At 43.0% G+C, this 14,456-nt stretch overlaps 2 protein-coding genes across 8 annotated transcripts in view; one reads left to right on the plus strand and one right to left on the minus strand.

Annotated features, from left to right (window-relative positions):
- The window catches only part of LOC147010023 (uncharacterized), a 73,556-nt gene extending 69,757 nt beyond the window's left edge, over positions 1–3,799 (minus strand). For both annotated transcript variants that reach the window (XR_015052674.1, XM_085861085.1), the window contains exon 1: positions 3,524–3,799. Coding sequence is in view for 1 of the 2 variants with exons in the window: in XM_085861085.1 (XP_085717211.1) it covers positions 3,524–3,695 (172 nt within the window). In the remaining variant the exon portion in view is untranslated. The remainder of the gene's footprint in view (positions 1–3,523) is intronic.
- LOC147010024 (uncharacterized) overlaps positions 1–14,456 on the plus strand; it is a 102,894-nt gene that overhangs the window by 24,006 nt on the left and 64,432 nt on the right. For 3 of the 6 annotated variants that reach the window (XM_085861082.1, XM_085861081.1, XM_085861077.1), the window contains exons 1-2: positions 3,904–4,104; positions 8,415–8,518. In XM_085861082.1, coding sequence (XP_085717208.1) covers positions 3,926–4,104; positions 8,415–8,518 — 283 coding nt within the window. In that variant the 5' untranslated portion in view covers positions 3,904–3,925. Of the gene's footprint in view, positions 1–3,121; positions 3,243–3,903; positions 4,105–8,414; positions 8,519–12,911; positions 12,972–13,007; positions 13,425–14,456 lie in introns of those variants that run through there. The other 3 variants (XM_085861078.1, XM_085861080.1, XM_085861079.1) reach the window with 3 other exon arrangements.

Here is a 14,456-nt window from a genome sequence, read left to right on the forward strand (position 1 = left end):
CAGAGCTAGCTTGGATCTTCCCGCCTCGTGCGGCCCTTGACGATCCGGCTCGGCGGGACTTGATACTGCAACTAGATGCCGCTGCAAGCACCAGGTACGGAGGGCAGCGTCGGGCTCCAGCACACTCCTCCGGCACGCGACGAGACCAGAGCCAGTGACAAGACGAGACGAGACCAGCGCCAGCGACAAGATGAGACCAGAAGCCAGCGACAAGACGAGACCAGCTCCAGCGACAAGACGAGACCAGAAGCCAGCGACAAGACGAGACCAGAAGCCAGCGACAAGACGAGACCAGAAGCCAGCGACAAGACGAGACCAGAAGCCAGCGACAAGACGAGACCAGAAGCCAGCGACAAGACGAGACCAGAAGCGAGATAACTGCGCCGTCCGGTCTATTTTCTTCTCTCTCTGGCGTCGGGGGCGGGGGGAACGTGTCTCACCTCTCCGCACCCCTCATTCGCCGGGGGAAATCGGTGGTCTCTCCATGATTGGTCAGGTGGCGTCTCGATCCCCTGCCCCCCAAAGAGGCTCTGCTTCTCTTAGAGCTCGCTCTGCGCCCATTGGCTGAAAGGCGGCAAACGCGCTCGCACCCTTCCGATTGGCCGAAGCATGGAGTCAGAACCTCGGTGACCGAGGGAACTCCGCCCACATGCGTGTTCGACATGCCATTGTGTGTGGAATGGTCCATAGTGTTGTTGTTGTAAAAGCAAAGATGGGCGTTGTTGTCATTGTTGTTGGTGATGTAAAAATGCTATCTATAAAATAACTTCACAGCGCATGTACAATTAATCACCCATTAAACATATAATAGGACGGGACTCTACCTAGAAACATACTTACGATATAACTGATCTGTAGGACCTGGCTGTTGTGTGCAGTAAACTTTCAAATTCGTAACAGTTATGCTTTATGAACGAACACACACACACACACACACACACACACACACACACACACACACACACACACACACACACACACACACACACACACACACACACACACCGTTTCTTGCCTGATTTGCTTTGATTCCCTGCAGAGCACTTCGCGAAACCTCTGAAAATATAGACAAAGATTTGGCAGATGCTTTGGATAAGCAGTCTCTCTGGGGGACAGGCTATGAGGTCTTGCAGTGAATGCATAAAATCATACAGCTCAATGAAGCTGGTTAATTTTGTAACATTCGTAAATTTTTTTGTTCACTCATAATTCTCCAAACAGTAGAAAATGATAAGTTTAATGCTTTGGAAATTTCACTATTTCTTGTGTTTGTATGGAAGAGGGAACATAGCCTTGCTTGCTTAAAGTAAATAGGTATATCGGCTGAGTTTTGAGACTCGTTATTTCTTTAAATTATCAGATTTCACAACAGATTTTCACACTTGTTTAATCCGGACGATATCCGATCCTCAAAACCGAAATAATATTTTGATGATACACTTTAATTAATCCGTGAGAGTTGATCGTGTTAAATTGTATCATATAATGCATGAAAATCGCTCTGACTCTGAGGTCCTAATTTGAAAACCATAGTACTTACAAAAGCGATGTACACAATGATTCATAGCTATGATGAACAGGCATTCTATATTGAGGAAGGAGAGTGAAAAAATAACTTTATCGTGAATAAATCACTGCGGCCTGTTCTAAGTTAAGCCATGGTTGAGCAGGCCAAACAACATGGCGGCTTCAGACCTCACCGATGTCGGAGAGAGCGAGGTGGCCAAGGATCACCTCATGAAGGATATAATTAAATAATGCCGTTAATTATCTTCAAAAGGGGTTTTTAATTAACCCAAACACCCAATTTTCACTCTTGCACTTCCTTGGAGTTTTCTTCGTATGCATGCAAAGTTTCAGGCTGCTCGGTTTTATGGTTTTGGAGTTATGGAGGAGACACACTGACAAACAGAAAAAGACACACAGACAAGCCAGTAGGCTGACATGGGTAGTCGACTACCCAATAGAACCTGACGCGATGGGCCCGTTCCATGGGGAACCTCAGGATTAAGCACAAGAAAATTCATGATTCCAGCTTCAAAGGTTAACGCTGCAGATTGTTTTTTCGTTAAAATACCCCCACATTTAGAGGTTTTTTCGGCCGTTGCTAGGCAACGGAGGGGTCCATAGCAACGGTTCTTTCTCACACATAACTCGGACATACCATGAACCTACCATACCAGTTTCATGTATATCTGACTCATAGTCTCTGAGATATAACGAACTTCATTTTTTTATTGTTTTTGACCAGGGTTCATTCAAAGTCTATCTTCTCCAACAGTTTTTATTGGATCCAGCTGGAAATTTTTGACAAAGAGGTTGATTATAGTGCACATAAAAGCCTGGAAGCCGATTTTTTATTTTCGAAAAAATAATTTTTTTATGATTTTTCAAAAATTTCAAAGTCCCATTGCTCGGCAATGGGTAGTTGCTTAGCAACGAAACTCAAACGCACATACTCCCATCCCATATGGCACCTGTTCGCCAAGTTTCATCGAAATCAGTTTGCTGGTTTGTGCTGTGGAGCCTTGCGTTGCAGAGACACACACACGCACAAACTTAATCTCAAAAAAAAAATTTTTGACATTTTTTTTTTTCGACTTCATCGACTACCCAACACACACACACACACACACACACACACACACACACACACACACACACACACACACACACACACACACACACACACACACACACACACACACACACACACACACACACACACACACACTTATTTGAATAAATGTGATGTGTGTTGGCGGTGGCCTTCACCATGTCGTGGCCATTTTTGAAAGAAAAAAAATCAAAAATCTGTAAAATATCAAATCGTAATTTGGCACCTGAACTCTCCTTTTTCTAAAAATCTTGGAAAAGAAAGTAATAATTTAGTTTACTTGGGCGAATGGAAATGCACATTCTGAGAGAATTGAATAAAAATGATGATAATTATCAGGAATAATAAGAATGATGAGAAGGAATCAGATTCATGATCGTATAAGGAATAGGAATCAAGATGTCAGGATGCGGTGAAGAAGTTGTTTTATTCGTGAATATCTATCGTGGACACGTCTGTATTAGTTGGGGTATCTGATCAGATCAGCCTTTGATGTTGATACAGATCACAGAAAACTCGGTCTGGAATTGAAGAAGAAGAAGAGGAAGGAGATGGAGATGAACAAGAGGGAATGTTCGGGATCGAGGATTGTGGAGAGGAGAACTCGTCGTGCTGACTCCACATGGTGGGATTAATTGGGATATTAAAATAGTGTTTGTACGTAGTACATAGATACACTGTGCACGATAATGTGTTCGTGTCCAATGGATTATATACATTTAAAATGTTATATTCATGGATCGTCGACAAATCAAAGTGAAATATTTAATTGATTTAAGAATCTGCAGTTTCTGTGGAGAAAATGTTCTGAGGTAAATTAATCTCCCCCCACGTGGTACTTATTTAAAAATCAACCTCCGTGAGTACGTCATAAATAGATATCTCCTGCACGAGAGAACCCCGTACCTGGTCCCTGGTCCGTTCCGTCCTCTCCAACACGAAGGTTGTGAACGTCCAGGATCCTGAACCCGGAGATCCCAGCAACCGCTCCCGGACTCCCTCTGTTCCCTCCATCACTTCCCGACTTGGTGTCCGAGGAGCTCGAATCGAGGGCGCAGCTCGACAGGTCTCTGTCCATGACCCTCAGCTCGAGGAAGCACCACGTTCTGTTCCACGTCCAACTCTCACAGACACTCTCTCGGACACGAGGTTAATCAAGATATGTTTGAGTCTCCGAACCACGTGATTGGATTTCACGGAAATTCAAACCGAGTTTAACCTTCTTGTGATTGAACGGAAATACTCGAATTAACATGAAACCCACGATTCTTGTTTTTTCAGGTTAACTTGAGGAACGTAATCGGTCTGATGATGAGAAGGTTAAAGGGAGAATGGACAACTCTTGCTTACAATATCCACACAGACACTGAACAAGGATGTCAAGAAATCTCAACATGGACACACAACAGGCCCATCCCATTCAATCCAATGACCCAATCCATGAACACACTTCAGGATACCAACCCTGCCATCCACATACACTCCAGGTGAAGGGGGGGGGGGGAAGAGTGCAGAATGTCACGGATAAGAACTCCCTCACATGGAGGATATCAGCCATTACATGTTAGTTTGTGTGTTTTCTGCTTAATGTCGGTATGGGCATGGTTTCGCTCGCTTCCTCGTGTCCCGGCCTCTTCTCGCCATGTTTGTTGCGGCTTATTTTAAAACTTGGTTTGTGCTATCAGAAACCTCGTGGTGTTCCTGGTTGATCCACTTTCCTGTTGGTATGGTGGTAGCGTCATCTGAACCTTGTGATTGGTGGGGTGGACTATTTATGCTTTCTCTCTGAACTGATGAACAACTCAGCATTCCCAAGATGGCGGCAAATTGGGGATCACAAACAGTGGAGTCCCACAAAGCATGAAACGGTCACATCTTTGAGAGCTTGTACCAAAATCTTCTGTACACTCTTTCCCTCAGTTCAAACTTTTCGCATTTCCTCATCGACAGTCTCACATGGGAAAAGGAGACCCACCAGTCACTCCTTCTGAGCCTTGCATATGACGGAGATGACATTCCTGCAGCTGTGCGAAGCACTGCACCACAGAAGGTGGCCCACTTGGACCTCCTGCTGGGTCAAATAACCGACTATTGTCCCATCATCTCCATGAACTAACTTATGAAGACCTCTCCATCGCTGGCCTCTATTTGGCAATATATTCGAATCCATTTCGAATTTCAATCATCTGGGGCTGCTTTAATAGATCTGGATTAATCAAGCCTTCTTCTGATGATCGCCCAGAGGATGTTTTCTAAAACCAATGCCATCTCATATTATCTCTCATCTCTGACTTGTTTTTAAATCGCTCTTGTGCAAGCCTCGATTAAATACTGCGGAGTCGTCACACCGTATTGCGGCACTTGAGCTTATGCCCGCTGTGCGATGGGAATGCCCGGCTTGGAATCTACTCTCAAAGAGTTGATGTGCCTTGTCTTGTGCGATCAGCTCCAGACTGGAAGCATGAAAAAACTTTCTGACGATCTTTTCTGGATACTCTTGAAGCATTACTTGTCCCACGGCGCAATGTCTTTCAGTCACTCCACAAATGTGATTTGAGGTTATCTTCCGCAAAGACTGCCTTGTGTCAAAGGTCCACCACCATCCTTGGGTGGATCTGATCCTCTGGCAGCTCAATGCCAGTCCTCATCGGGTGGCTGTTGTTCTTCAGTGTGCCTGCCCTACCAATGTGAATGGGTTACATTCCTTCATTGGTGCCTACTCTTGCATATCCACCTCGAGGCATCAAAGCGAGTGCACCGCTTACCAGGAGGGTGCCACGGTAGAAAGATTTAAGCACACGAATGTCCGCTGTTTGTTATTTTACCAATGAAACCAACATATGACAGGAGGTAGAAGGATATTTAATCAGTAACTTATTAATCCCTCCTGTCTACCTTTCAAACACTAACACTGATTGAAAGCAACCCATAATGACTTTCCTAAGAATCTCTAAAAAAAAATAAAAAATAGAATAGAAATGTCACAGGTATCAATGCAGCTATGAATCAACTCATGACTTTTGAGGTGGTAACAAGCTTGTAAAATAAACCTCATCAGGTTACAAATGGATGAAGAGTCAGCTATGAACACGTTCAAAAGGAAATTGGCCAGTTGGTGCACACAGGATGAATCCGACAGGCCAGTCACGGTGTAGAAGTCATCAGAGGGTGAAGCCTTGCATCATCGAAGTACGTATGCAGATGAACCTGAGCCCAAAGATCAAATTATGTGAGACGTTGAAATTGGGATTGCACGCTGTTTAGGACAATGCGTACAGGCAGCAGGTAAGGAGAGAGGGAAGGAATTGCCGTGTTGCCGTCATGATGCAGCCAGTGAGGAGATGCCTGCTTTGAAGTCGTTTTTGAGACACCAGCAGGGCAGCAGATTTGATGAGTGGACTGATCAGTAGTTTAGAGCAACCATTATGCAGCGGGATGAATTAGTTATTTTAAATCAGGGCTTTGGAGTTGCTGAACCAGTCCCGGTTCACATACAGAAGGCTCCAGATTCCCTCTTTACCAGATGATCTGGTTTTTAAAAAATGAATTCTGCCACAATAAATATCGTACACAGCTGTTCCTTCTCTCGGTTGCCTTTCTCCTGTCTGAAGCAAACTGTGGGCTCGTTTTATATCTTTTGCCACCTGTCAGCTTTGAACCACAATGGTTTATTGCTGGCAATGTCAGGATGGCAGTCTGGTGCCTCTCATCTCAAGAGCTGTGATTCAAAGCTGAGCCACGGCAGCCTTTGGTGCACTTCTTATCTTGTTTTGTTGTCATTCCAGAGGCTCGGATTAAAGCCTTCTCATGTGGTGTTGCTAATTCGACCTTGGCAAGGTTCATCATGACATTCCAAAAGTAAATAATAATATAACAACTTGGACATAATACAGTAATACAACTTTCTTGAAAGTACATTAAAATTCCTTCACTGAAAACATTTTCACCAAAGTACAGTGGAATGAACAATTAACTTTCACCCACAGCCCAATTAACTGAACTTTTTCCGTGCAGTAAACCCACCTTCACCACATTACAATTATACTCATCTGTAACACTACAAATTTCTTGGGAGGGTACTTCACGGGGTTGCCACCCTACTCCATTTGAGGATACGTGTGCAGACCAAGAATCACAAGACGCCATTGCATGGACCGATGAGACAGAATCTGTCTTCCTTAGGGCCCAGACGTCAATGCAGTCCACACGGACTGTCACCCTCCCACGGCCTTCTGATCAGTTATAGATCATGACTGATGAATCAGGAAAGCGTGCAGGCATAGGGGCAATCCTGTACATCTCATGCAATGGCAACCCTGCATTGGCTGGCTTTTACATCGCAAAGCTCAGAAAACATCAAATTACATGGCTCTCATGCAAAATTGAAGCTCTGGGTAGAGCAACCGCAGCCAAGCACTTTTATCATACAGTCTATTCTTCGGGCCTGTGTCCTTATGGACAACAAACCATGCCTTTGAAAAGTTATGCTGTCGTGAGTTATTGTCCAGTTTGAGGGTGACGACGTCCTCTCCACCGTCAGTAGGAAGCACCACATGTCAGTGCACCACCTATCCGGCTTCGCCAATGTCCTGTCAGATTTTGCAAGCCGCAAAACGTCCCCGTGCGATGCACCTCATTGTTAGATTTTATTTCGGGACTCGAGGATGCTACTGTCCACGTGGTCACCGTCCATGACGTCCTTACTGGCAGTGCCTGCTTACCCTTCACCAACCAATTTAGGCAAACAAGCGCTGTTAAAGTCATAGCAAATGGAATGCAGTGGTCTTTTCCGGGTCAATGCTCATCTATGGTCAGACATGTATGTATCCCTTGAAGAATCTCACCAGCATCATGGATGTGAAAAGGTATTTGACCATCGCATGAGTTGCATGCGATGGGCTCTTGTTTGTGCATCACGATGGACCACTCATGAACGTATCAATATGTGCCGGCCAGCGATTGCTGGGCTGTGACCTGCGCTTCACATTACTTTTAGACACTCCAGCAAATATCAACTGAAGCAAATGTTCCAGCGACATTTCTGGTTTTTTTTGTTTTTTGTTTTTGTATACAATGTTGGGGCACGTATAAGAGCTAACACAGAGAATGTACAACAAAGGGAGCAGGATACAAGTGGGGCGGGAGGGGGAAGCACAAAACAACGGGGAACAGAGACATTAGGAGATCTGTGGAAGGGAGAAGGATGGGGCCTTTCAGTGCAGTGGTTGAGAAGGATACTCCAGGGATTGTACCACTTGAGAAGGAGTTTCAAGTTGAGGAATGTATGATGGGAAATTAACCATTGGATGATGATTGTTGGATTTGAGAAAAGAAAGAAATGGATGAGGAAGATGAGCTTTCTAAAAATTTCTGTCTGAAATGAACACTTGCCAAGATGCAAATCAGGTGAAAATTTGGCAGAACCCTTGTCTCTTTTTCTGGCTGATGGATATGCCCATAATGGAATGGCACAACACCCTGACTGCCAGCGGTTCCCACGCAGAGAGTGACTTGGCACCATTTTGTGAGTTTCCTGCACGGTGGTTTTCGAGGATCGCCAGACTCCTAAAAGATCATCTCTGGACACATAGCTAAGTGCTGGAACAAAGGGAGGACTTTCTTTTATATTATCTGTTCCCTTGTCTGTTTTTGTGACTGAGTGGAGATGTCTCAAGTTAGGTTTTAGTTCACCTCACTTTTCATTACCTCACACTTTGATTTATTTCCATTATTGCAAGTTGATTTCTGTTCATTAAACCCTCATTTGTTGAATTTACTGTTTGTCTACTCGTTGTAGGTTCGAGGATAAACTCGTGTGCTTCTGTCATGGTACATGCTCTGCCGCTGTTTTCCGTCCCACGCGTGCCATAATCTCCAAGGATCTCGGCACTTCGCTTCCAAGTAAGACCGTTCGGCTATCCGTCCAGGTCGGTGTTAACCACCGTTGATACGACTATATTAACGGGGGACACTCTTCCATACGTAAAGCTGAAGTTAAGCAATTTGTTGGGGAAAATCACATTGATGTTTTACTTTTGCAAAAACAATATGTAGTTCTTCTTGTTTGCGTGAATAGCAAAGAATAATGAAAGGAAAATGGTTTTTTAGGAGTTTGGAAAACCCTCGGGCTGGAGTAGCTGTTCATTTACAACCTTCCTTCTGTACTCCTAGTATTGTTACCTCTGCCATCGAAGGTGAAGGAGGTTATGTTTTCACCAATCTGTCTGTTTGTTACTTACAAAATCAAAGATTTTTCAAGTATATTGGTCAGTCGATTTTGTTATTCTGTCTGTCTGTCTGTCTGTTTGTCTGTCTGTCTGTTTGTCTGTCTGTCTGTCTGTTTGTCTGTCTGTCTGTCTGTTTGTCTGTCTGTCTGTCTGTTTGTCTTTATTGTCTACAGGTCACAATTTTAAACTGATCTTCATGAAACTTCACCACATGGTAGACTTTGTCAAAAAGAAGAGGCCGATTGGTTTTCCGGTCAAAAGGTCAAAATAGGCCAAAGGTCAACATCTTAGTTGAGATTTCTAAAATCCTCAATTTTCATCCGATTGACTTAAAATTTGAAGAGGATTTATATTTCAGGTCATTGAATTTAACCAGTGAATTATTTTTGATGTCAATATCGACCAAAAGGTCAACATAGGCCAAAGGTCAACAACTAAGGTGGTGTTTCTAAAATCCTCAATTTTCATTCAATTGATTTGAAATTTTAAGAGGATTTATAGTTCCAGTCATGGAATTCAACTCGCCAATTATGTTTTAAGGTCAACATTCACCAAAAGGTCAACATAGGTCAAAGGTCAACACCTTAGGTGAGATTTCTAAAATCCTCAATTTTCATCCCAGTGACTTGAAATTTGAAGAGGATTTGCATATCAGGTCACTGAATTCAACCACCAATTATTTTTGAGGTCAGCATCGGCCGAATTTCTACAAATTTCAGTTTTCGTTCGATTGACTTGAAATTTGAAGAGGAGTTGCAAATTTGGTCATTGAATTCAACCACCAATTATTTTTGAGGACAAATTTGTTTTATGGATTTTGCAAGTATCGTGCTCTGCACGACGTCTTCTTCTTGTCCGTTTGTCTGTCTGTTTATTGCCTACAGGTCACAATTTCAAACCGATCTTCACAAAACTTCACCACATGGTAGAGTTTGTCATAAGGAAGAAGCCTATTGTTTTTGAGGTCAAAAGGTCATCATCAGCCAAACGTCAACAACTTAGGTAGGATTTCTAAAATCCTCAATTTTCATCTGATTCACTTTAAATTTGAAGAGGATTTATACTTCAGGTCACTAAATTCAAATAGCCAATTATTTTTGAGGTCAACTTTGACTAAAAGGTTAACATAGGCCAAAGTTTAACAACTTAGGTGAGGTTTCTAAAATCCTCAATTTTCATCTGATTGACTTGAAATTTGAAGAGGATTTATATTTCTTCTTCTTCTTTCAGCTGCTCCCTTTAGGGGTCACCACAGCGGATCATCCGTATGATCCGCATAGTGATTTGGCACATGTTTTACGCCGGATGCCCTTCCTGACACAACCCTGGTCGCCTCTTACAACACAGGGATATGGTACACCTATTTTAACCGGGGTATACACCGGCCCAGTACACTGGTACTCATTTCGCCGACCTCGGAAGGATGACAGGCTGAGTCAACCCCCTGGTGTATTAATTCAGTGGCCCAACGGGGCTTGAACTCAGGACCTCTTGGATTCCAAGCCGCTGCCCTAACCACTGCGCCAACACCAGGCTCAAGAGGATTTATATTTGAGGACTATTAATTACCTCAATTACTTCTTAACTCCTTGTTATGGGCGACTAATTTGTGACTCTACGCTGTTTTTCTCCACTCCTTAACTCTGGACTGTATGTCAGGTAGGATCAGGTTTGTGGTGTTGGTAGCCTGCAGCGTGTCATGGATTGGTTCATTGGGTTGAGTCAGTGCTTATATATAAAGTCTGGCCATCTTTTGTTGTCTCCATGGAGCACTGTGATTGGCTGATATCAGTCACATAGTTTCAAGGCACCATGTTAACCCCCTTTTGAACAGGTCTGAATGTGCTCAAGGAAGGCTGTCTCACCCATTGCTCAGACAAAGGAATGAAACTCTTCATCACTGGAGAGCGTTACTTTAGAGAGGTCAAAGGCCAGTTGAAAGGGAAGAAGTTATTCGTGAAACGAGTTGAGCAAGCTGATGACCTCACTCGCGATGTTCTCTTCCATCCTGCCATGATATGAAGGAACAAGGACAAATGTGTCCAAGAGCAGCGTCCTAAAGGTTTCGTCGGCTAAAAAAAAATACAACAAAAAAAAAACAATCACAACTGCCGATATTTCGTCACGTGCCTTGATTAAGCCAATAGCGAGACCTGTCATAATGTATTTACGACATATAGTGTATTTACGAAATAAATAGTGTATTTACGAAATTACAATACGATAAATGGAATAATCTTTAAATAGTAAGGTGAACTTTTCGAAACTTTAAAGCAAATGTCCGAATATATTTAAAAGTTCATGATAGACACTCTCAAAAGGCACCGTCAATGCGAGGATGTTTACATGTGCTTAGTATTTAAGGAGATCCAGATCTTGTATATACAAGAGCCGAGTCCTAGAGGTTAAGGTTTTGTCTTCACAATTAGAAGAAGAACAAGAAGAACAAGAAGAAGAGGAAGAGGAAGAACAACGCCGAGCTCTCTATGAGCAGCGCTCTGATCTGCTAAAAACTGATCAGAAAGTTCAACACCGTTGGGCTACACATGTTTGTGTGGAAGCAACAAAGCCATGAGAAAGCGGACAATGCAGGACTCAAAATCTGGAAGCAAATTCATCAGTAAGAGTGTGGATGCATGTCGTCGTAAAAAACACAAAACAAAAACTGAAATGATCTGTTTCTATTGCTGAGTTTAACTGTGTTCATGTCGAGCGTAAGGATTCCGGACCACCATCCTATAACCATGGTCAGTGCTCGAATGCTAGATATCCATCCATAGCATCATTAGCCATGTCTGCCCGGTCATCACATGACACCGTTCATCCAATCGACGATGCCCCACAAACGTGTACTTCTCATTGACGATGTCGGTTTGTAAATTACGGTTTTCATTCTCCGTGTTTTGTAACAAGTGTTGTATTTTTTTTCGTTCTTTCATAAGCTTTATTGGTTTACGAGTCAGTAAGTGACCACTATATTCGTTATGGGTGTGTGTCTGTCTGTCTGTCTGTATGTCTGTCTGTCTGTCTGTCCCGAGCATAGCTCCGTGGGTTTTGATCCGATCTTGATAAAAATTTGGGTGGGAGGTTTATATCATGATCTCGTTGTGTTTTCCTGAGAATGGGCGTGCTGCGCCCATTATGGGCGGAGCCACGCCCAAAAAATATGTGTTTTTAGGGGGTAGCTGGTTTCAAGTTACATCTTCTCCGAGGAGGTTTGTCGAATCTGGCAGGGATTTCGGTATTTGGTTAGCCCAATGGCACCTGCATAGCCCCATGGAGCTCGATTTTTCATTTTCATCCCAAGGTCGAAGTCACAAGGTCACGAACTTAGAAAATGCCAAAAAAATCAATAAATTGGACATCGAGCTCCAAGGGTTTTCAACTGTTTCAAATGAAAGTTGGTATGCAAGTAGTGCTCTTCGAGTACCACAACTTTTATCATTTACGTTTTTTCCTGATTCCCGCCAATTTGCCCGTGGCGTCCCCTCGAAGGTGAAAAAATAAAAAAAGGCGAACCGTGTACATTGCTCGTGAACCATCGCCGTCTACAGACTTGTTTAAATTGCGGTGTCATGATTTGTTCCGATAAAATTCTGTCATTTTCTTGACGCTATCTCGTACAAATCCCAAAATCATAACTGGAGCCGAAAGGCAGCAGCAGGCGTGCACCGAATTTAATTGGTGAATACGGGAAAAGTACTGAAAATATCATCTTTGGATGGAGTTCAAAGGGTAGAAAACGTCTCTATTCACGATATCACCAAGTTTCATACTCGTACATTGCACGGAGCTTCACCGATAAACATATTCGTGCGGGTATGCACATCGTGGGCTCCCATGTCTGTCTGTCTGTCTGTCTCTCTCTGTCTCTGTCTCTGTCTCTGTCTCTGTCTCTGTCTCTCTCTCTCTCTCTCTGTCTCTGTCTCTGTCTCTGTCTCTGTCTCTGTCTCTCTCTCTCTCTCTCTCTCTCTCTCTCGCTCGTTGGGGACAAACATGGAACCTTTTAGTTCAGTTGGCCAGACTCACTTTATACACCGCACGAGGTTGAGGGGGGATGGGCCTGTTGAGTGTCGATGTTCAGATTTCTTTACATTGTTGTTCACAGCCATCTCTGTGTGTATCGTGTAAGTTGAAGTTGTCCATTCTCCCTTTAACCTTCTCGCTATCAGACCGATTATAATATTCCTCAAGTTAACATGAAAATCTAAACCAAGAATCGCGGGTTTCATGTTAATTCGAGTGACTCCGTTTCATTCACAGGAACGTTAAACTCGGTTTGAATTTCAGTGAAATCCAATCACGTGGTTCAGACACTCAAAGATATCTGGACTAAGTTCTTGTCCGAGAGAGTGTCTGTGAGACCGGGACGTGGAACCGAACGTGGTGCTTCCTCGAGCTGAGGGTCATGGACAGAGACCTGTCGAGCTGCGCCCTCGATTCGAGCTCCTCGGACACCAAGTCGGGAAGTGATGGAGGGAACAGAGGGAGTCCGGGAGCGGTTGCTGAGATCTCCGGGTTCAGGATCCTGGACGTTCACAACCTTCGTATTGGAGAGGACGGGACGGACCAGGGACCAGGTACAGGGTTCTCTCGTGCAGGAGATATCTATTTATTACGTACTCACGGAGGTTGATGTTAAATAATAACCACGTGGGGGGAGATTAATTTACCTCAGAACATTTTCTCCACAGAATCTGCAGATTCTTAAACCAATTAAATATTTCACTTTGATTTGTCGACGATCCATGAATATAACATTTTAAATGTATATAATCCATTGGACACGAACACATTATCGTGCACAGTGTATCTATGTACTACGTACAAACACTATTTTAATATCCCAACTCATCCCACCATGTGAAGTCAGCACGACGAGTTCTCCTCTCCACAATCCTCGATCCCGAACATTCCCTCTTGTCCATCTCCATCTTCTTCTTCTTCAATTCTATCCCAGCAGGCACACAACGTTGTTGCAACTTGAAAACAACTGTAATTCATAATCATTTATTATCACGTATCACGCAGAGCATGATTGCGGCAAAAATATGCAAGCAGTATTAACAATAATAATATCTTTATTTCTACCAAAAAAGCACACTCAAATACAAACGTCCAATAAATAAAAGTAGATACCATTGGAATTGAGAAACGTATACTAAAAATTTGGAATAAAAAGAAATACCACATGGGTAAAAGTCGTAAATACCTTTTTGACAAATTCACTTTGTGCAAAGCGCAGTTAACAATTCAAATTCAGAAAGTTCTGCTCCAGAGAGGAACTGTGGAGCTTCTCTCTCAAATATAATTGACTGCACAAAGGCACCTTTAAGAACAACAACATCATCATGCAGTGTTAGTATCACTGCTGATAATTCTATGCTTGCATACATGAAATGGGCATTAGGAGCATAAAAGGTATTGACCCATAACTTACATTTATATAAAATGTAATTAAAAGTTTTAGCTACTGATGGCATACTACCCATTGTTACAAGATTCATAATTAAGCAACCTCAGGTAAGAATTATGAGAAGACGAAGAACCACATATAAATTTTGCTATATGACATAATAGTTGACATTGAATTGGTAGAAATTCAGCAATGA

Source organism: Eptatretus burgeri, chromosome 17, assembly GCF_056783735.1.
Source record: "Eptatretus burgeri isolate ZD-2024b chromosome 17, Ebu_testis_v1, whole genome shotgun sequence".
Lineage (NCBI taxonomy): Eukaryota > Metazoa > Chordata > Myxini > Myxiniformes > Myxinidae > Eptatretus > Eptatretus burgeri.